The sequence below is a fragment of the Tamandua tetradactyla genome, chromosome 5, assembly GCF_023851605.1.
Source record: "Tamandua tetradactyla isolate mTamTet1 chromosome 5, mTamTet1.pri, whole genome shotgun sequence".
Taxonomy (NCBI): Eukaryota; Metazoa; Chordata; class Mammalia; order Pilosa; family Myrmecophagidae; genus Tamandua; species Tamandua tetradactyla.
This window is the reverse complement of record NC_135331.1, coordinates 944,864-966,556: the sequence shown is the minus strand read 5'-3', so window position 1 is coordinate 966,556 and position 21,693 is coordinate 944,864. Positions and strand designations below refer to the sequence as shown.

At 52.4% G+C, this 21,693-nt stretch overlaps 1 protein-coding gene across 5 annotated transcripts in view; it reads right to left on the bottom strand.

Moving 5' to 3' along the window:
* Positions 1 to 552: 552 nt before the first annotated feature.
* Positions 553 to 21,693, bottom strand: part of GOLGA3 (golgin A3) — an 82,666-nt gene continuing 61,525 nt past the window's right edge. For all 5 annotated transcript variants that reach the window (XM_077159502.1, XM_077159501.1, XM_077159504.1 and 2 more), the window contains 15 exons: positions 20,633 to 20,794; positions 19,901 to 20,269; positions 17,921 to 17,998; positions 16,898 to 17,161; positions 15,426 to 15,520; positions 13,725 to 13,941; positions 10,650 to 10,793; positions 9,835 to 10,032; positions 9,003 to 9,119; positions 5,971 to 6,110; positions 5,133 to 5,265; positions 4,758 to 4,880; positions 3,909 to 4,073; positions 2,878 to 3,041; positions 553 to 2,225 (listed from right to left, as the gene is read on the bottom strand). In XM_077159502.1, coding sequence (XP_077015617.1) covers positions 2,036 to 2,225; positions 2,878 to 3,041; positions 3,909 to 4,073; positions 4,758 to 4,880; positions 5,133 to 5,265; positions 5,971 to 6,110; positions 9,003 to 9,119; positions 9,835 to 10,032; positions 10,650 to 10,793; positions 13,725 to 13,941; positions 15,426 to 15,520; positions 16,898 to 17,161; positions 17,921 to 17,998; positions 19,901 to 20,269; positions 20,633 to 20,794 — 2,559 coding nt within the window. In that variant the 3' untranslated portion in view covers positions 553 to 2,035. The remainder of the gene's footprint in view (positions 2,226 to 2,877; positions 3,042 to 3,908; positions 4,074 to 4,757; positions 4,881 to 5,132; positions 5,266 to 5,970; positions 6,111 to 9,002; positions 9,120 to 9,834; positions 10,033 to 10,649; positions 10,794 to 13,724; positions 13,942 to 15,425; positions 15,521 to 16,897; positions 17,162 to 17,920; positions 17,999 to 19,900; positions 20,270 to 20,632; positions 20,795 to 21,693) is intronic.

Sequence of the window (21,693 nt, the reverse complement as noted above, 5' to 3'; positions counted from 1 at the left end):
GTCCCCACACAGTCCCCGCAGTCCCCGCACAGTCCCCACACAGTCCCTGCAGTCCCCGCACAGCCCCCGCACAGTCCCCGCAGTCCCCGCACAGTCCCCACGCAGTCCCCACACTGTCCCCACACAGTCCCCGCGCCGTCCCCGCACAGTCCCCGCACAGCCCCTGCACAGTCCCCACAGTCCCCGCGCAGTCCCCGCACTGTCCCCACACAGTCCCCACAGTCTCCACACAGTCCCCGCAGTCCACACGCAGTCCCCGTGCAGTCCCCGCACAGTCCCCACGCAGTCCCTGCAGTCCCCACACAGTCCCTGCAGTCCCTGCACAGTCCCCGCACAGTCCCTGCAGTCCCCGCACAGTCCCCACACAGTCCCTGCAGTCCCCGCAGAGTCCCCATGCAGTCCCCGCACAGTCCTTGCAGTCCCTGCACAGTTCCCACACAGTCCCCGCAGTCCCTGCACAGTTCCCACACAGTCCCCGCAGTTCCCACACAGTCCCCATGCAGTCCCCGCACAGTCCCCGTACAGTCCCCACGCAGTCCCCGCACAGTCCCCACACAGTCCCTGCAGTCCCCGCACAGTCCCTGCAGTTCCCGCACAGTCCATGCAGTCTCCACACAGTCCCTGCACAGTCCCCACAGTCCTGACAGTCCCCACACAGTCCCTGCACAGTCCCGACAGTCCCCACACAGTCCATGCAGTCTCCACAGTCCCCGCACAGTCCCGACAGTCCCCACACTGTCCATGCAGTCTCCACACAGTCCCCACACAGTCCCTGCACAGTCCCCGCACAGTCCCGACAGTCCCCACACAGTCCATGCAGTCTCCACACAGTCCCCGCACAGTCCCCACACAGTCCCTGCAGTCTCCACACAGTCCCCGCACAGTCCCTGCAGTCTCCACACAGTCCCCGCACAGTCCCCGGGCAGGACTCATGGCCCTCTTGGCTCTAACACAGGACAGTACACGGCCTCTGGGATTTTCTTGACATTTCAGGGACTTCTAGAATGCCCACTTCATACCAGAGGACATGTCCTGGGGAGGGGCACCCGCACCGCAGGTTCCCACTTGAAAACAAGCCGGGGACGGAGGACAGCAGCTCCGGCAGAGCCCAGCAGCGTGTGGGGTGGGGGTGGGGCTCAAGTAACGCCTGGGGCCTGGCGCTGTGCCCAGCACCCCCCCAGCCCTGTTCTTATCCTGTCCTCAGGCCTCCTTGGCCCTGTCCTGGCCGCAGGTCTGCTCCTCACAGCTTGCCTGCCTGTGCCTGCGGCAACCGTGGCCAGGCAGGGCACTCAGCGTCAGCAGGGACGGGAAACACCAAAATAAACCAGAACCAGAACAACAACAAAAACACCTTCAGTGTGAGAATATTTGGTTTTAGAAGATAGAGTAAAGAAAACAATTACATTTCTTAAAATAGAGTTTTCTGGCGGATATACCTAAATCATACACGTACATTATTTCTTAGTAATAAATTTTCAAAAGGCCATCAAGAAAAAGACAATTCAGGACATTCTTAAATAATATAAGCATATATTTCTTAAAGATTAGATGATTTTCAGTATTTATATACACATCCTATGATGGGATAGCTATTAAAAAAAAAAAGAAAAAGCCACAGGTGCAAAAGAGTTTCATTTCTTCAGGAAAGTAAAGGTCTCAGGGAACCAGGCGGGAAATAAGGTCCTCGCTGCGTGCCCAGGGCTGGCCTGTCCCCGGGGAGTGGCCCGCAGGCAAGCCTCTTCCTGGCCCTGAGACCCTCCCCAACAAGCCACAGACACGCGGGGGTTCCACCGAGATTTAAACCAGGTTTTTACAATGTGGTCATTTCACAGGAAAAGCTGTGGTCTGCAAGGAACTGCTCCTTGGAACCCTTGCCTCTCGCTCTATTATTTCACTCCTTTTTAAAGACAAAAGCAAAACTTATAATTTCATCTCTTAAAAACCACAGAGCACACAATCAAATAAATAACAGTGATAAAAGGAATATTCTTTTACATAGTTACAAACAGCTGGGGAGGTGTGCACATCTGTAAGCTCACTGTCCCCGGGCTTCTCCCGGCGTGCTGTGCTGACTCAGTTTCTCCTTATCATCCCTGGGGTCAGTGTCCTCTCCAGGGGTAGTGGGGCCGGCAGGGTGGCCGTCACCCTGAGCCCACGAGGACAGAGACTCGTGCACAGTGAGGGTGTGAGCCTCCATTTGGCGCTGCAGGCTGTCCATCTCCTGCCTGGGGGAAAAGTAGAGGTAGAAGCATTATGGCCACTGGAAGCCAGGCACCCATGGGGTCAGCCCACCCACACGAGGCTGCATTCACTCGTTGGTCTCTGGCCTCCAGAGGCCGCAGCACAGTTGACTGAGTACGCGAGGCACTGTGGGCACCAAGGCCAGCCCTGCCTGCAGCTCAGCATGTGCGTGCTTTTGCTGTGGGGATCTGGAGTGTAAAAAGGAAAGACCTAGATAGGGCGTCCAACTCACCTCAACCCAGATGGAGTGTCCAACTCTCAGGCATGGGAGTTCACAGGGTCAAGCAGCTACCAGCCACCATGCTCCCTCAGGACCCAGGCACCCATACCCCACATGCACTGCCCACCAGGCCCGAGCAGGGGCTCTGGGGTCATGGGTCTGGCCTTCAAGCATCTCAGGGTGGACCCCAGCACTGTCAGGCTCATCGGTCAAGGGCAGCTGAGTGCTACACATTTCTTACCTTACACTATGGATCTAGGTGCCACATCTGTGTATGAGAATGCTGTACTAAATATGAACCTACTCAAACTTTCCTGGACACTGAAAGCTGTCAGCAAGGAAAGGTCCCTTGAAGCTAAACATGTGATTTTATTTGTCAAGACAAAACAAAATGGAGCACAGACAAAGGAGCCTACTTCAGTTGCTGGAGGCAGCTGTTCAAGTTCCTCAGGGGCTCCTTGCTCACGGCGGGCGGGGGTCTCAGCAGCTCCTCCAGCAGAGAGGCAGGCACAGGGCAATCGGGAATCTTAACTGGGGTCACTGGGTTGGAAGGACTGGCCTCTCCCTTTGGTTCCTTTCTCTGGTTCAGAAAGCACGTTATCAGCATTTCCCCCAGCCCCAGCCCCCACCGCTGCACTGCGATCACACCCGTCACCCAGGCCCACCCCCCCAACCTGCCAGGGTGGACAGCAAGCGCTCTCCCTGTGTCCCCCAGCCCCACCAGAGTGCCCATGGGAAAGGAACAGCCCTACTTATGCTTCATACCAACGGTGCCTGGTAATCACAGGTGCTCAAGAAATGTCGGCTGAATGAATAAATTATTTCTCATGCATATATCAAAGCACAAAACACAAAGTTTTATGTTTTGAACTGCATGGTTTCTCTAGGAACCTGGAGTCTCTGACTCATCAAAAATATCGGCAAAAGGGAGTCACGGGCCATGTCAGTGTTTTGACAGAGCCCTGGCTCCTCGAGGTGGGGGGTGCTCAATCCCAAACTGAAACTCTCATATTGGCAGTTTTCCCTGAAAGCTTCTGAGGTTCTCTAAGAAATTACGTAAAATCTTCAGCTTATCAGACTCCCCTTTTTAGGCTCTTCCAGCACAGCCTCCCTACAGGACCATGTCTGAGGGGAGAGGCCAGCCAAGCCTCCAGGACGCTGAGTCCCCAGCTGCCCAGGCTCGCAGAGATGCCCCTCACAAACCCTCTCCTGCATGGTTTACAAAGTGAAAAGAGGCTTCACTGGGAAAGGCACCGAGGTGAGTGGTGTGGCTCATCCAGGCACAGAACTCCGTATCATCACCAACATGCAGTGCAGACAACGCTCGTAGGTGGGGGTAAGGTCACTGTTTCAGGCTTGAATGACAGGAAGAACCCCGGCCAACCTCCTATCAAAGCCAGTCTGCGGTGCACTGTGGTTCATCAGCAGGGCCCTGGGGTCGACATACCTTCCTGGAGGAGCCTCGTTTCAGCTCCAGCCTCAGCTGCTGGCTCTGCTGCAGCAGAGTCTTCATGCCGTTCTTCAGCTCTGACACTTTAGCCTGGAGCACAGATTTCTCTCTCTGTGTCACAGACAGATCTTCCCGCACCATTTCCAACTCAGACTTCATGTTCTAAGGAAAGTGAAGGCACAGATTTTTCAGCTATTGAAGAAAATCAAAAGCTAAAAGATTTTAAATGCATACTAAGTCCTGGCATGTCACAGGTAATCTAAAGGACTAAAGTACAGCTGACTTTTATACGATGAAATCTGTGATGCTTCCCGTCTCAGCGTATATTCTCCTCCAGCCCTTTAAATCCAACATCCACTTACATCCATTTCTTCAACATTCTCACCCAAGTTTCAGTGTCCCTGCCAGGAACCAGTAATATCCCCAAGTCCAAGTTCTACAATGAACCACCAAGACGCACCTGTTTTAATGCCAAGGGCAGCTACAGGAACAAGCCAAACAATTTCTGGGAAATATGAACAGACTCTAACTGCTGCTCAAGCCACCTGCTCTCAAGTGAGGACTCTTAGCAAGAGGCTTTAAGTAAGCTTTGACCCTTGCCTTGAGCAGCCACGTCTTTATTCACAGAGATGTACCATACACCAGAAAGCCTCCCCCTGCAGGTTCTCACTGGACTTAATGGGATGGCGTTTCTCACACGTTCACACTGTTCAGCCCTGGGGCACAGAGCGTGCTATCAAAACGGGGGGCCAGACCCTTGGGCAGGCTGCCTGAGCCCACCGCCTGCTGACACACACAACAGACCCATCACCCAGAGCCGGCCTCTCGCCCACACAGAACGCATACCTGCAATAACTGCTGTACTCCTTCCAATTCCTTCCTACCCTGATGTTCAGTCAGGTTCAGCTGCTGCTTCAAGGACTGGATTTCTCTCTCCTTCTGATTCAACTCCCATTTGAGGTTTTCAATCTAAAGGAAGAGAAAACTCACATGGCCAAAAGCATTTTAAAATGGGTTTCTTGGACTAGAAAATTGTTCTAATTGTACCTCTGCTTATTGTGATAAAAATTTCTTTTAAAACCAATCAGAAAAAATTTCTTAAAATAAGCACATAAGGAATACACTTGGAAAAAAAATGTTTAAAGCACACAGGGAATGAAACTGCTAAATCAATCAACCAACAGAGAGAACCAGCCTAGTAAGAGCAGGGAAGGCCGTCACCTCTTGGTTCCCCACGGGCTGTCTGCTCAGCTGCTCCTCTAGCTGCTTCTGCAGGAGCTGAAGCTGGGTCCTGGCCTCAGCCAGCTCCTCCTGGAACTGCACTATTTCTTGTGAATGCTTCCCCTCCTGAATCCTAAAACAAAACCAAGAATGAAGTTACAGCGGTTTTCCAACACACCTTTCACCTTTAGGCTTCCATCAGCTGAATGGGAACACTCATTCTGCCCTAGCAGCTGTTCTACGCACTTCACAAGGTATGGTATCAATGAATCCTCACAAGACCCTCTGTGAGCTGGAGGCTCTAGCAACCTGTGTGAAGATCCTCCAGGATCTCACAGGAGGTAGAAGTCAGGATTTGGCCCAGAGCCCAACGAAGCTGGTCCTCGGAGAGGGAGTGGTGACAACACCACAACACTTTCTTGCCACAGCGGCCTGGCCATGCAGGCCATACTGGGTCTGACCTGATGCTGGCTGGGAAGGACTGACACGGAGCCTGAGATGTGCCTCTTGGTGGCTGGGCTGCCCGCGGGTTCTTTCTCAGCCAGGCCCTCAGACAGGATGGGAAGTGGGGAAGGCGGGAATGGTGTGGGGAGAGTACTGTAACTGCAAGAGGAGCTCCAGTGCAGGCTCCCTGCAGACAAGAGTCGGATGCAGAAGACTTCCTGGACTTGCCTCCAAAGCTTGCTGAAACTCAGGGGGCCTCAGTGTGCCATGTGCACTGGCAATCTCAGGGGGATGTGGGGGGCTGTGCCATGCCCACCTCGCATGGCTCTGGAAGGACAACTTTTGTGGTGTGAGTCTCTCCGCCCACCTCCCTGCCCACAGACACGGCACTCACTGCAGGCTGTCAGCCTCCGCCTGCAGCTTCTGCACCAGCTGCTCTTTGGTCGCCAGCTCCTTCTTCACCTCACTCAGCTCCAAGATGGCAGCCTTAAAGTGGCGGCGGCTGTGGCCGGCTTCAGCCTTTGTGGTGGCAACCTGAAGACAAGGATGCCACAATTACAGATGGTCACAGGCAGGAAGCACGAAGGCGTGCCCAGCAGCCACCAGAGCTTTTCGGGGGCAGGCATCCCCAAAAGCATTGCACAGTCCTCAAGCTCCCTAAAGGTCTGCAGCTCCTAGGACCATGGAATGCACACTCACACTCAGGACACACACCTGAGCTCAGGATGCACGCTTACGCTCAGAACACACACCCCATGCTCAGGATGCACGCTCATGCTCAGGTTGCACGCTTGAACTCAGGATGCACACCTGAGCTCAGGAAACGTGCTTAGGATGCATGCTCACACTCAGAATACACGCCCACACTAAGGATGCACGTGCTCAGGATGCACACTTACACTCAGGTTGCACGCTTGCACTCAGGAAGCATGCTCACGCTCAGGATGCACGTGCACAGGATGCATATGCACAATCAAGACGCATATGCTCAGGACGCAAGCCCACGTTCAGGACACATGCATTCAGGATGCACATGCTCAGGAAGCACAATCACACATAAAATGCACGTGCTCAGGATGCACGCCCATGTTCACACACTTGCATTCAGGATGCATGTGCTCAGGATGAACACTCATACTCAGGACACATGCTAGCTCTCAGGATGCACACTTGCACACAGGACATGATGCTCGCCTGCACTCAGGACGCACGTGCTCAGGACATACGCTCAAACTCAGGATGTAAGTGCTCAGGACATATGTTCACGCTCAGGATGCACAGGCAACTCAGGATGCTCATGCTCAGGGCACATTCACACTCAGGACACGTGCTCAGGACGCACATTCACAGCCTGCATGCTCACACTTAGGACTCACATATCAAGATGCACGCTCACACATAAGAGCTATGTGCTCAGGAGGTATATCCACACTCGGAACACACGTATTCAGGATGCACATTCACACTTAGGACGCACACACATTCAGGACACATGTGCTCAGGTTGCAGGTTTGTACTCAAGATGTTCTCTTTCTACACAGTTTTGTGGTTCTCACTGGAAAATCTTTTTCATTGTTGGCATGTTTTGAGGGGAATTTACTTTTCCATCATATCCTCTGTCTTAAAGCTACTGATTATTCTCCATTTATGATGTAACCAGCCTCTTTCCTGAACTTGAATTGCTTTTCATAGTTTAGCAATAAATTATCTCATTTCTAAGAAGACATGCAAATCCTCAGGATGAAACAAAATTTTCCATTTTCTTTTCCAAAAATTTAGTTTTTTGGCTTAGGGTACTAGTAAACACTGTATTTAAAACAAAGGTGGGTGGGCCACGTGGCTCAGCAGGCAGTTGTTCTTGCCCGCCATGCTAGAGACTCGGGGTTCGATTCCTGGTGCCTGCCCATGCAAAAAAAAAACACGAAAGTGGCAGCAGGAACACCGACTTTTAAAAACTAAACCTTTGTATAAGTAGGAAACTTGACTTTATAATTAGGTATGAGGATCTTAAATTACATAAAATCCAGAAACCTTGAAGGAAAAAAAAAAGCTGGTAAATTTGACTGAAATTTTAAATTTCTGAAATAGAAAAATAAAAAGAATCATTACACAAAATATGATGAACTTGAAGAAAAACTGATAAAACATAACAGAGAAGCACACAAGAGCACATCAGAGGGAGGAACACCCAGTGCTGCAGGCACAACTGCGGCCAGGCAGCCGCGGGGGCCTGTCCTTGGTCTTCACGCCGCGGTGGGCGCTCTCAGCACGTGCTGCCTCTGTGCTCAGGACAAGAAGAAGGACCGTGAGCACCGGGTCTAAGCAGAATAATTAAACCACCACTCGCAATAACTGCAGTAGTTTCCATTACCAGCTTTTGAGTTCTGCCTTCTTTGAAGGGAGACTAGGATTAGCACGTGATCCCTGAGCACAGAGAAAAGGCAGAGGCGGAGGGTGGCAGGGCCCGCGCGGACTCTGCTCCCAGAGCTGTGAAAAGGACTCATACTGCTGCAGGTGAGGCGTGTGGTCAAGGACGAGCGGTAATTGTTCATATTCAGATTAGTGTCACAATGCCTTACAGTCTGTTCTTTTAAGAGTGTCTCACTTCCTCACCCAAGAAATAAAGAAACTTTTCTCTTTTAAATATGTAATCAGAGAAAAAAACTTTAAAAGCTGTGTGAAAATCAAAATTATAGGAACTAAACACACCTTATTCTTAGATTGAAATTATTTAATTGTGAAAGTAATTAAAACTTGTAAAATAATTCAAACATTTCCCTTCAAAAATTTAAAGGGAAAAGTGACATCTCCCTTCCCATCTTTCTGAGACATAGTCATTTCTTGTGTATCCCTTTAGAAACCTGCTCTGTATATACCAGTGTGAAAACACACACACACACAGGCTCACTCACACACACTTACTTATTTAGCCCGGGCTGAGAACCCACCCCATGACGGGCGTCCTCAAAAGACTCAAGAGCAGACAGGGCCTGTGACGGAGACTCCCAGGCGAGCGGATGGGCATAGCCCTGGGTGGGGGACTGGCAGGCCTCTCACGAGCCGGCCCTGAAGAGCATCCCACCAGCAGGAAGTGGCACAGGCAAAGGTAAACACAGCCACCTTTCCTGTTAGTTCCGTGAACACCACAGGGTCACAGCTGCTGTGCAGTTTGCTCTGCTAAACTTGGCGCCCCAGGTGGACGCCTCCCTTCGCCTGCATCCGCGCAGCCCTCAGGCTCTGAACCCGGGTGCCTGGACCTGAATTTAGCCCTCGGTGCCCCTCACCATTCCCAGCAGTGCTGGGGCAGCACCTCCATCCTCTGTATACACGAGCGGGACAACTCACAGAGGAAGTCATGGCAGAGAAGGTGGCCTCCCGAGAGGCGCAGCCCGGATGCCACGGTTGGCCCGCAGAAGCTGGGCATACCTGCTCTTGGAGGCTGTGGACTTTCAGCTTTTCTTTTTCTAATGCCGTCTGCAAGATCTGGACCTTCTGCTTCATCTGGCGATCCTCCTCCTCTTTGCGCTGCAGCACTGCCTGCACCTGGGTCACACAGCGAGGGTGTGGGGGTGGGGGGACACGCAGCCAAAACTGCTGACCGAGGGCCTGGCCAGGGAGGGGGCACAAAATCTATTTCTGGAGAACATGTTACAAAATTGGAAATTTGGGATTGAAAGGACTACCATTGTCTGGACACGGCAAGGCACACGGGTGCAAAAACCATGAGAGTGGGGGGGAGTGAGAACAAACAAATCTGCGTGACACTCTGTTGACTGAATACGTCAAGGCTGCAGCCCCGGGGCTCTGGCCACACTGGGCCGCCGCACCCGCTCCCTAGTGACAGATGTGCCCCCAGGGACTGAGGACAAGGTCTGGAGCCCACTGGCAGCTGGAGCCCCCGCCCCTCCTCTGTGGTCTTCAGGTAAGGTCCCTTGCATGCACACAGGACTCTGTGAACCGGAAGACAGTCCACCTGCACCGCCAGGAGCCCACCGCTCCAAAGAGAAGTTACCGAACTCAGCATGCCTGCTCGGCGCCTGCCCTAGGCCAGATGCCAGGGGCCCCAGCTCTACCCCTGGCCTGGCTGGCTCAGTGAACAGTCTTCACAGAGCCCGCAAGTCCTCACCTAGAAGGTAGGGATGCTGACACCTCCCTTGAAGGAGGTTCTAAGGACTAAATACACAAACAGAGATAAAGCCCTTAGAGTACTCCCTGGCCCCCAGCAGCTCACCCTGTCTCAGGGGTACGGCTTGACTACCTGAAGGTTCAGCTGCACGAGGTCGGCCTCTCTCCTGGCTAAGGCCGTCTCCAGGATGCTGTTGTGCTCCCGCAGAGCTGCACTGGACTGTCCCAGACCCGCAAGCCTTCCTCTATCATGCTCTAATTCGAGGGCCAACTTTTTATTCATCTCCTCCAGGCATTTGATCTTTCTCCTAAAGCCTCTGGATTCTTGAAGCTGAAGCAAATCATAGTAACAGTGAAATTACAGACTGTGGTTGAGCTGTCACATACTCCAGTAACAGGTTAGCGATTTTCAACAAATTCCAGCTTAAAGTAAAATGCAACAAAAACATGATGTGAAAACTACCCTGGCTGCAATCTACCCTTGCTGTATGATATGCAAGGCACCCAGTTGCAGTGGGTGCTGCAACTGCTTTCCTGTCACCCACAGCACTTCCTCCCTCACTGCCAGCAGCCAGGGTCTCCTGGGGACAGTGATCTTCTGGAGAAGCACATCCAGGCTGAGCCGCTCATTGCCCCCTCATCTAGGGTTGGTTCTGGGCTGCGCTTCTAACCTGAGCCAGTCTCTTGACATGCATATCAGGACAGGGACAGGGATGTCCCTGTGGGATATGAGCAAAACAACATGCAGTTTTTACTTTGTTATTTGCAACCAAAGCACTCTACCAGAGGGGCCCGTCGTGACTGCTACACGTGTACTGTAGGAAGAGTAGAGGTTAAGAAACACCCTGCTGGGACCCTTCAGCTCCCCTTTACTCATGGCATTGGAGCCCTCATGCATTTTAATGTGGTTTCAGATTCGCTGCTCTGAAGAGAAGCACAGGCAGTTACCTCATCTTCAAGTTCGAGCACCTTCTCCCGGTGCTCCTCCAACTCCTGGCTGGTCAGTGAGATGACCTCCTGAAGCTCCTTCTCCAGCACTACCTTACTGTGACCGACAGTCTGCAGGTCCTCTTCCAGAGCCTGAATTCTCTCCTAACAGCCGAGGTGTGAAGATGGACTTCATGAGCAATTTGTTTGGGGGGATTGTTTTTAAATCAGAAAAAATCATGCAGAAATTATAAAATCCCCACAGACACCCTCCCTGACACAAACTCCCCTATGATTACCACTGCATTACTGTGGGGCCTTCCTCAAGAGTATGAGCCTGTACCAGGACCACAGCTAAGTGATTACCTGCAATCGCAGCTCACAGTAGGGCTCACGTGACAGGCAGCAAGTGACGGGCAAGCATACCTGTCACCATCTGTCAACCCACCCCCAGACCTGGTTCCATCTGAACACACACACACTCAAGCTACAAAACGCTGGCAATCATTCTGAACACAGGCTTGTAACATTTCCCTTTTCTTTATTCTTTTTCTTAGGTTAAAATGTTTACTTAATACTGTAACTTTACTAACATATCATGAATGGTAACTTTAGGAAGATAAGGACTTCATAAATATTCAGAATTCCCTAATAACTGGATGGAGCAACACAAAAGACGCTTCCCAAGTGCCGATCCAATTCTGCTAAGCACAACAACAGAAAAGCAATCTCACCCAGTGTTCTAGTTTGCTACCTGCCAGAACACAACACACCAAAGACGGACTAGCTTTTAATAAAAGGGGATTTATTTCATTAGTTCTTCAAAGGAAAGGCAGCTAACTTTCAACTAAGGTTCTTTCTTATGTGGGAACGCACAGGGTGATCTCTGCTGGCCTTCTCTCCAGGCCTTTGGGTTCCAACAGCTTTCCCCGGGGTGATTCCTTTCTGCTCTCCAAAGGTCTGGGCTGAGCTGCGAGTGCTGAGATGAGGTATGCCAAGCTGCTTGGGCTGCGCTACCTTGCGCTCTCTCATTTAAGCACCAGCCAATTAAGTCAAATGTCATTCACTGCAACAGGCACGCCTCCTAGCCGACTGCAGATGTAATCAGTGACAGATGAGGTTCATGTCCACAGCACACACGTGCACACACAGGTGTCACATTTATGGTGCCAGGCACTCTTCTAAAACCCTCACGTCTCACCTGGTATAATCACCCTAATAAGGCAGTCTGAACACAGCCTCATTTTTGCCTGTTACTGAGGCTCGAGAAGGCAAGTAATCCATTGGTGTGCACCATCTCACAAGAGGTACAGCTGCCCCTGGAGCCCGGGCTCCTCCCCAGCTGTGACCATGGCTGCGTGGCAAGAGGATGATGGACAGCAGCCCATGGGCCGTGCCAGGCGCGCCACCACGTAGCCTGAAGGGGGCACCCACCAGGGGCAGGTTTCAATGTAGAAATGAAATAACAACTGAATAAATATGATTTCCCCTCCCCATTAGTTTATAAATTAACAGAGGGAAGAATGACTTGACAAGAAAACATCATGCATATGCAGCCTCCTCCTACTCGAATTCTTCAACGGATGAAAGACAGAAACACCTCCAGCAATCAACTCCCTGGACTTATGCAAAACAATTCAAGGTAAGTAAGAGGTAGAATTCTACATCTACTCGCAGATGTCAGAGAAAGCCAGGAAGACCCAGAGGCAGCACAGCAGAGGCAAAGAGGCCCATTCCCTGACGGGGCACCTGGCCCTCTCCACGTGGCAGGAAGCGTACTCTCAGGGTGACGAGCTGGCTGCCTTGTGCTCCTGGGGCCTCCCCCCGACAGCCTCTGTGATTTCCACTTGTCCTTGGGACTCCATCCTTTCCTCTTTTGCTAAAATAATCCAAAGGTAAAAGTCTGTCTGGGGTGGGCCACGGTGGCTCAGCAGACAGAATTCTCGCCTGTCATGCCAGAGACCCGGGTTCGATTCCGGATGCCTGTCTATGTAAAAAAAAAAAAAAAAAAAGGCTGTCGGCAAGCGTCAGAACAATTCCAGTCAAATGTCTGTCCCTTTGCAGACTGCTTTCCACATTTAAATCTGGACCCAGCCCTCTTTCCAAGCCTCTAACTAGACATTTCTTCCTGGGTCTGAATATTTTATACCCACTTCAATCCCAATGTTTCTAAGTGATCTCTACCCAACTCTTACAAAATGATCCTGGGACCTGTCAAGAGACCCACCCTTCAATCCAGAACTCCACAAACATAAGCCATCCCTGTTCTGGCTCTGTGGGCCACCCTAGCCATCCATGCTCCCTTCCACACCCAAGTAGGCGAGACCAGGGTGCCTCTGCAACTTCTCCCAGATGCCCCCTTGGGATTCCCATTTTTCTAGCCCTTTTTGGCTCTTACCATCTTACAACTATTGTAACAATTCACCTGTCACTGCCCTCTCCTAACCTCGGCTGCCCTTCAAACCACTGCTTTCACTGTCCTACAAAACAAAGGGCACAGGCCCCATCCACAAAATCTTCCAGCCACCCCAGCACAGTCCACACACGCGAACTTTCCAGCCACGCACCCTGCTGCGTGAGGCCCGCCATGGAAAATAAGCTCCCTCTCCTTTCACTCCATGATGCTTTAGGACCAGTTCAAATGTCGCCTCCTCTAAGAAGCCTTCCTGGTCTCTGCCAGGTATTCTCCTCTACCCACGCTTCTCTGCCAGCCCACATCATGGGGCTTCAACTGCCGCCCACACATGCCTGCCTGCCCCCCTGCGGTGGAGAGCTTGGGAGGCCCAGGTGCAAACCTTGAGTCTGCCTCTTCAAAGCCAGGGACCCAATTTCTTCAAGCCCAGGTTCCCCAGCTGAGAAGCAAGTCAATACCATTCATCTCACTGCTTTCTCAGGATAAACTGAGGCAATTTACGTAACTCATCACACAGCCCTGGCAGATACTGACAGCCAAGCAGGTTTTAAACGAAAGGCCACCTACCCTCACCAGTCCTGTCCTTTCTCGCTCAGGACGTCAGAGGAAGGGCTGTCTCTGCGGTGTCGCTTCCCCACACCCCCAGCCCCCGACTCCGGCCAGGGCCATGCCCGCGTGCCTACGTGTAGCGCGAGGCTGCCACCGCCGTCCCCGAGCTGGGCCCGCAGCTGGCTCAGTTCTGCTTCCGCAGCCTCCTTGGCCCCGAGGGCCTCCTGCAGGCGGCGGCTGAGGAGGCCCACGGCGCTCTCGTAGGCCCTGTGCTTGCTCTTCATCTCCTTGTGCGCGCTGCTCAAGTCCGAGCCCAGGCACTTCACCCTCTGCTTCTGCTCCGTGATGGCCCTGGGAGAGCGTGCAGGTGGAGAGACAGGAGGGACCCAGTTAGCCTTCACCGCCACTGAGCTGAATCTTCTAGCGGGCAACAGCAAGTAGGAGCAAAGCCTGTTTCAGAAACCCATCCCTGTGGGTTCTCCCCACCTTCCTCGAGGCACAGGCCCAACCAGGACTCTCCCCAGCTGGGGTCGAGGGGCAGGTGCCTTCCCTTCCCCGAGTCGGCCCCGCCCCCCTGGGAAAACCTGGCGAGTGTCCCTGTCCCAAGGGCTGCTGCAACGCAAGAAGACATTTTCCACTCAATCGGCCCCAGGGCCCAGCACACAGCAGAGGCTCTTCACTGATCTAATATGAAATGTGCCTTGTCCTCCTTTTGGAGTTGTTTTGAAATGATTTTGTGAAAGCAGAGAAATAGTTCCTCTTCAACAAAAGAAAAAAATTTCAAATATTCTTCTTGAATATCAGCAATGTCAAATGAAAGCACATTCATTAGTAAGACGAAGAGTGCTCTGAAAACTACTACTTTTTTCTTTCTTTGCTTTGTATATATGTCATACGATTTTAAAAAGTAAAAAATAAATAAATAAATATTAAGCATATATATATATATATACACACATACACACAATGGAATAGTACTTTACAGTAAAATGGAATTAAATATGGAAACCAGAAACAACATGGATAAATCTAAAAAATATACTTAGTAAGATGAGTCACACAGAAAACATTATACCATAATTTTACTTATAAGAAATTCTAGAAAAGGCAAAATTATAGTGCCAGAAAACATCAGTTAGAGGCTATAGCTTCAGTGGTATAGAATGCAAAGAAATTGTGAAGGTATTGGGCTCTAAACGTGATTGTGATGTGTATCCTATAATTGCATAAATTTCAAATAAAACATTTAAAATAGAAAAAAAAAAGGCAGTACAGGATATATTGTTTGGGCCCCAAAAGAAGGATGTATACAGGTGTGCGTGTATGTGCCCAAGTATATGCATGTGCACCTGTAAAGGTGTATGTGTGCAAACTGGGTGTGTTATGTGTGCATGAAAAGGGTAGGGCGGGGTAAGTTCCGAACATGACCCTGGTCAGGGAGCTGGGACTGGGGGGACCATGCTGCAACAAGCGTGCAGTACAAAAAAACAAATGAACGTAAAAGCAAAATGCAGCCTTTCCAGTTAAGAGGATGCTTAAGCAAAGTTACTTATGAACCGTGGGATCATTCCACGGAGCAAACGACCATCAGATCCCAGTGGAATAAATCTCTTTGAAAAGGTGGAATTCAACACACGAGGCTTCTTTAAGTAAGCCATGCACACCTGAACTTCTCCGCAAGTGCTTTCAAGGACCAGATGACACCACAGGTGACTCGGTCTGGGCGTTCTCTGGGGGTGTCCCCAGCTGTCGGGTCTCGGCATGCAGACCCCGTGCGGGTGTGTCCTTAGCCTCACTCTTACCCAGCACCCGCTCCTCCGAAGCCACGGACTTACTTCCTGGCTTCTTGCTGCAGTTCCTCTATGTGCCGCTTTAAGACCGCATTGGCCTCAGTAAGCGCGCTCATCTGCTCTTTGTCAAACTGCAGAGACTGCAAAAGGCAGAGAGGGAGGGAGGCAGTGAGAAGGCCCTGCCTGCTCCCACAACACCGTCCCTGGATGGGCCCCCGGCCCTTCTATAAAGCACCGTGTGCCCTGAGCCCAGAGGGCTCAGCAGGAAGGGCAGAGAAACATAAGAGCCACCGCACAGCCCTAGTCCCCAACTCCCGGCTCACACCCCGCCACCGCCTCCTGGCCTCTCCCGCGTTTCCTTCTCTGTGGTAAGCATCTGAACTGCATGGGCTACGTCTTCCAGAACCGCTTCATCACAAACATATTCTGATATCGCAACTGAACGGCCCCTATTCTACTTGCTGTACATGTCCCAGGCAGAGCGGGGGGCGGGGTTGGGACTGCTTGACCCTTAGAGACAAGGAAGCCTTAGTGGCTGGAGTGCTAGGCCAGGTCCAGCGCCCACCTCTGTAAGTCCACACTGAACCCCCAACTCTGCTCTCACCAAAGCTTCTCAGGACCCCCAGCACGAAGTCCAGTAACAGCTCTGGCTCCCCACGCCGCAGGTGGCACTGACAGGACTGCATGCTTCGGTGCCCCCTACACTCCTGGCCCCAGCACATGGGTCTCTCAGCAGGCTCCTCCGGTCTACCCAAGCCCCCCAGCTCAGCATCCAGCCTGTGCCCCGCTAACACTTTCCCGACAGGTGGCGGCACCATCCCTGAGGCTTTGAACTCAGTCTGGAAAGAAACACCACCTGCCCATCCCCCGGTCTTGGGAAAGCCCCGCGGCCCAGCTGCCCAGCCTTCTCCCGAGCCTGTGCAATGGGACAATCAATCGGAGGCCAAACCCACCTCCCCGCTGCGCCCCAGGCTACTGTCCTTCGTGCCATATCTATTGGAGGCCAGGGCACTCTTTTCCAGGGGGCCTCTGCCCTTGCCCTTGACCCTTGCTGACTGGCCAGGTGGCCTCATGACGGCCCCAGTTCCACATATGCCCCACAATCCAAGTGTCCGCTGAACACACAAACCCCCAGGCTTTTCCCCCATGGCGTGTGCTTCATGCTGCTGACGCGCCTGCTGCCCAACAGCCCCGCCCCCGCGCACCTGCTCAGCCCCTGGCCTGCCGTGCGGCTGGCCCCACCCTTGGCAGCCCCTGCACAGAGATCTTTCCCCAGCCTTGGGCATGGCTGGAGCCTCACGGTTCAGTTACCAAAGGCCCCTGCACTGGACACCCCAGGGCCAGCAGCAGGCCGCCCTATGAGCATCTCCTTGTCCACGTCCTCTATGAAAGGAGCTCCTTTGTCTGTTCCCTGCACGTGAGCCACGCAAGGGGAAGGCCCTCCACGAGGCCCCAGTGCATACCAGGATACTGAGCCCTCAAAAGCAACTAAGTCGACCCAGGCCCTACCCCCAGACCTGCAGTTGCGCCTCCATCTCGTCACGCTCCTTCTGTGCACACTGCAGCTGCCCTTCGAGTCCGGCCACCTGCTGGTGGACCCGCGAGACCTCCTTTTGCAACCTGGAGTGTTCCACCTCCATGGACTTCCTTTCACCTTGCAGTGTCACTAGCTCCTGCCTCAGCTCCTTCACCTCCGAGTCCAGCCTTCTCTTGGTAGCTTTCAGCTCACTGATGAGCTGGTCCTTGGAGGTAGCGTCCCGCCGGTAGGCTTCCACCATCACCTGTCCAGACAAAACAGAAAAGCTACAGACGGCTTACACAGAAATGTTTGGTCCAACCAGTCTCACCACACGTCTAGGCCTAATTTACTGCGTTTCGTCAAATCTAAGTCACTGTTACTCTGAACTCACTAGTGCTTCCAACTAAACTGCACCAGCATCCTGAGAGGCTGGTGTAACACGCAAAGCACACACCAGCCTTTCGCCATTTACAGCTCATCTGTCCCTGGGACTCCGGGAACTGTGCCTCCTCCAGATGGAACGCCTGGCTCCTCACAGGGCTCTCCCGCTTGCTTCAGTTGTAGAACATCTCACCACTCAGCTACTCTGGGGCCTCTTCTCTCAGAGTCCTCAAAGCACATGATGAAGGGAACCATGGTCACTCATCCAGCAACACACATTCTTCTATCACATTCACGTCTTGCGCCTTTCTGTGTGCCCATAACGTGCTTCAACGCTGAGCCTTGGGGTAAATTCCCCAAAGGCATTTCAGGGAAAAACTCAACAGAGGCAGCAAGAGTGCACAATCCTCTAAAGTGACCAGGGCCGTACCTGTCACTGCAGACCTGTCTGTGGCCTGGCCGCGGAGATGTGCTGGCACAGGGAGCAGACTGGGAATCAGTGATGTGCCCTGAAAGCAGCTTTCATGATGCTAAATGATATATTTGTCTTGATCTTTCTGCTCTATTGCAGAGACTACAACAAAAAGTGTTTCTCTTTCTACACCTATTCCATGTGAAGAAAACCAGCCAAACATCTTACCTTTTGTTGGAGAAACTGCTCCTTGACTTTCTGCGTCTGCCTCTTGAGTGCTGCAGTTTCCTGCTGCAGGTGCCCCACCTGCGAGGGACATGACACACCATACATTATACTAGAAGGTTCCAGAAAGGCACTGTGCCCAGACACTGCCCGACCGGCACCACACTGCTGCACAGGGGAGAAGCAGAGGCTCTGAGCACCACTGCCGGATCCTAAGAGCATGTGGCATGACGAGCCCACCTGCCCTCACTCCTTGCCACTTAAGAAAAGTAAAGACAAAGGAGAGGTATGGGAGGGGAGGGGGCAGGGCAGCAGCAGAGGGGAGGGCATGAGGCACAGAAGCCCCAGGCCTGGGACCAGCCTGGTCCAAACTGGCCAGAGAGAAAAGATCTCAGGGGTGCAGGCCGGACAGGTTCTATTACAGCTTCTCAATCTGCCTCATGACACAGTAACAGCCACAGGGCACAAGGGGATGAGCAGGGGGTAAGCGGCCTGCTCTGGCAAAACTTTATTCCTGAGACCAGTAGGCAGGCCGGGCCTGGTGCCACACTCCTAGGCAGGCAGCCCAGAGGCCAGCCTGTCACAGGACCGCTCCAGCAGGCAGGCCACAACTCAGAACCCGCAGGGGGAACCATGGGGGGCTGGAAATGCTACTTGAACTCTTTGTAAACACCTTTTTAAAGGCCAAGTGGTAGAAACTAGTAAAGCAAAGGAAACACACCATGTGGGTAGGACCTGGCAGGCGCTTGGGGCAGCACTCATCACTTTGCCATGCAAGGACAACTCTGAAGCTCAGCTTGGGAAACTCACACTAAGCAGCCTGGAGCCCTATGCCGCACTCCGCCACAATGGCAGCGACTTCCAGGGTGTGAGGGCCTCTGGGTCCAGGATGGACACCTCACAGCAGTGGGGGGACAAGGAAGGGAACTGCTCCCCGAGGCACAGTGCAGTCCGAGCCTTGTGCAGGCAGGCAGGGGTGGGAGGCTGCCATGTTGGGTGACGAGGCCTGTGCTGCTCCCAGCTCAACTGGCCTCGCGAATCCAGGGCTTTCGGAAAGGAAGCTGACTGGGCGACAGGAAGGTCCCTAATGCCCAGTGTGCCAGCAGGTGACACCTCAGCCAAGGGCAGCCTGGGCCTCAGCTCAGGACAGGACATGTTGGGCTCACACATAAGCAACAACGGCTGCCACTGAATCCCACTGTCAGGGTTCTCCAGATTTCAGGGGACATGGGTCTTACTAAGGTAAAACTGAAATTCACCAAAGAATCCTCACAATTCCTCTACATTACCTCCTTCTACTGCATGTAAACACGCTGTATGGTATGGCAATCTTTGCTTTATTGCATCTACCGTAGAAATTAATTTAGTGCAGGCCAAGGTTTGAAGAGAAAAGGCAGCTGCATTTTATTTACTTTGCCAAAGGGAAACCACTATTCATTTCCCATTGCCCCTGAGCCTAGAGGATGGAATTTAAGGACTTTATTTCTATCTGATACAAATACACCCTCAATATCATTCCTTACTTTTTCTATTCTCCCTGGATTTTCGAGCATGTGCCTACACCAAAACGACACTAGCTGTTGGCCCTGGTAGTGGGGACACTGGCAGTGCAGTGCCACACGCAACAGGGGCAAAGAAAGGCACAAAAGGAAAGAAGCACCAGAAGTTCTGTGTATATTCAAGCAATGTGAAGAATACACAGGTTTTCCTAAACCTGAACTCTTAAGCTACATGTGCCCAGAACCTCGTGTCGCTTGGGGCATTTCTCCCCTAAGCCCCAGGCTCTGTTCACCGTCCAGCAGGGCGGGAGGACTCAGGAAGCAGGTCACTGGCCAGGCTGCTTCCTTACCCACAGGGCCAGGCACTTAGGGACATACAGAAGTTCATAACAAAACACACGTCCCAGGAAACAACCCAGCAAGCACTGTCTACTCTTTCACACACGAATCTGAGTCATAACAAAATGGCAGTAGATAGCTTTACCTGGCTGGACTTTATGGCTAATTCTTGTCTTAACTGCTCTAAAGTTTCTGAAGTTTCCATGGCACTTGCTTCAAATTGTTCTGCTCCCCTGTCCAATTCCTCCTTGCTGCTCTTGGCCGCTTGCAGAGCCACCTCCAAGACAATCTTCTCATTCTGCATGAAGCGGATCGTGTCATCCTTGGAGGCGGCCTCCCCCTGCAGCTCCTCCAGCCGCACCTGCAGTTCGTCATAGCGCGTCTGCAGGTCCCCAAGGGACTGCTCCCGGGTCTGCAAGACCTCCTGGGTCACAGTGAGCTGCTTTATCAGGTCCAGGTGCTCCTGCTGCAAAGCTTCCAGCTGCTGGTCCCGCTGATGCAACGTCAACTTTACCTGAAAAAAAGAGTTCTGAATTCAAGATGGCACCCCTGAATGACACTCCACCCTGCTCCACGAACTTACAGTTTTTCTTGTTCAGGAATTAAAGGACATTGATGAGCACTTTGCAAGTAGTCTCCTTTAATGCAAAGCGTTGCTGTAGAACGAGTAAATCCCCTGTGAGTTTTACAGATGTGCAAGGTGTGCCATGGTGGCCAAGCCTGGGGCTGGGACGACCACAGTGACTCAGGCAACCCAAAGCCAACCTGCCAGCTCAGCCTCCGTAAGAGCCACCAGGTGGCCTGCGCAGTGGGAACACATCAGGGCAGGTCTCGATTCTGTGCTCACTGTGCCGTCTACAACTGTGACCACACTCACCTGCTCCAGCTTCTGCTCCAGGGAGGCCGCAGAGTCAGCCATCTTCTGCAGCTGTTCCTTCTCATCCTCAAACTCTTCCAGCTTCCTCTGAAGGTCCTCTTCCACCATTGTCTTAGCTTCTTGAATCTGAACAAAGGCAGCTTCCTGGTCCAACATGTCAGCCTAGGCCCAGAAAAGAAAGCATTTCTCGTAAGAGCAACATACCACACTTGGCAGCTGCAGACATGATAACCAACAACCCCTGGGAACATGTCCACAGCGAGAGGGTCCCATACCCACACCAAAACCATGTCCGCGGGCCTCAGACTGCAGGTGGCAGAAGGCAGCTGGCACTGACCACTGCTCAAAAGATATGCCTTCAAGCAAGGCACTTCCGATACATGGGTCTCTCTGCCGATACATGGGTCTGCCTAAGGGAAGGGGCTCAAAAGGTATTGTCATTATTTTCCAGAGAGTGAACCTGCGCCCAGTAGCCTGAGGGAGAATGAAACAAGTATACTCATTTCTAATGACATAGAACTCGTATTTTTCTTCCCAAAGACAGGTCTGCCTAGGGTACGTTAGCTACATATTCCTCCAAGCAGCCACTCCAGAGTTTCGGTCTTTGAGGAACTCAAAGACAGTTGAAAGGACCAAAAGGGGCACTGCTTGTTATTCGGGACACCATGCCCGGACTACTGGCTGACCACAGGCCACGGATCCCGAGCAGGTGCCTCATGGGTGCCTGCGGGGAGCAGCAGAGGCCTGCAAGGGAAAAGGCCTCCAGAATGGCCACTGAAGAAATTACTCCATTTATCAGAGAAGAGGAGGTGCTAGAGGAACAGAGGAGCTCTCGAAATCCATTTCTATGCAGAAGAGCACAAGCGCAAGAACCACGACAGTGACCACTGGGCCACGGAGTAGCCCATGGCAGCAAACTGGCCCTCACCTGAGCCTTCCAGCACCACTTCACAGAGGACAGGGGGGCCTGACACAGGATGCAGCATCTATCTCTGTGGGACAGTGCCTGAGATCTCTGCAGCGCTCCCTCCCCCCATGAAGAGACAACACTGACACCACAG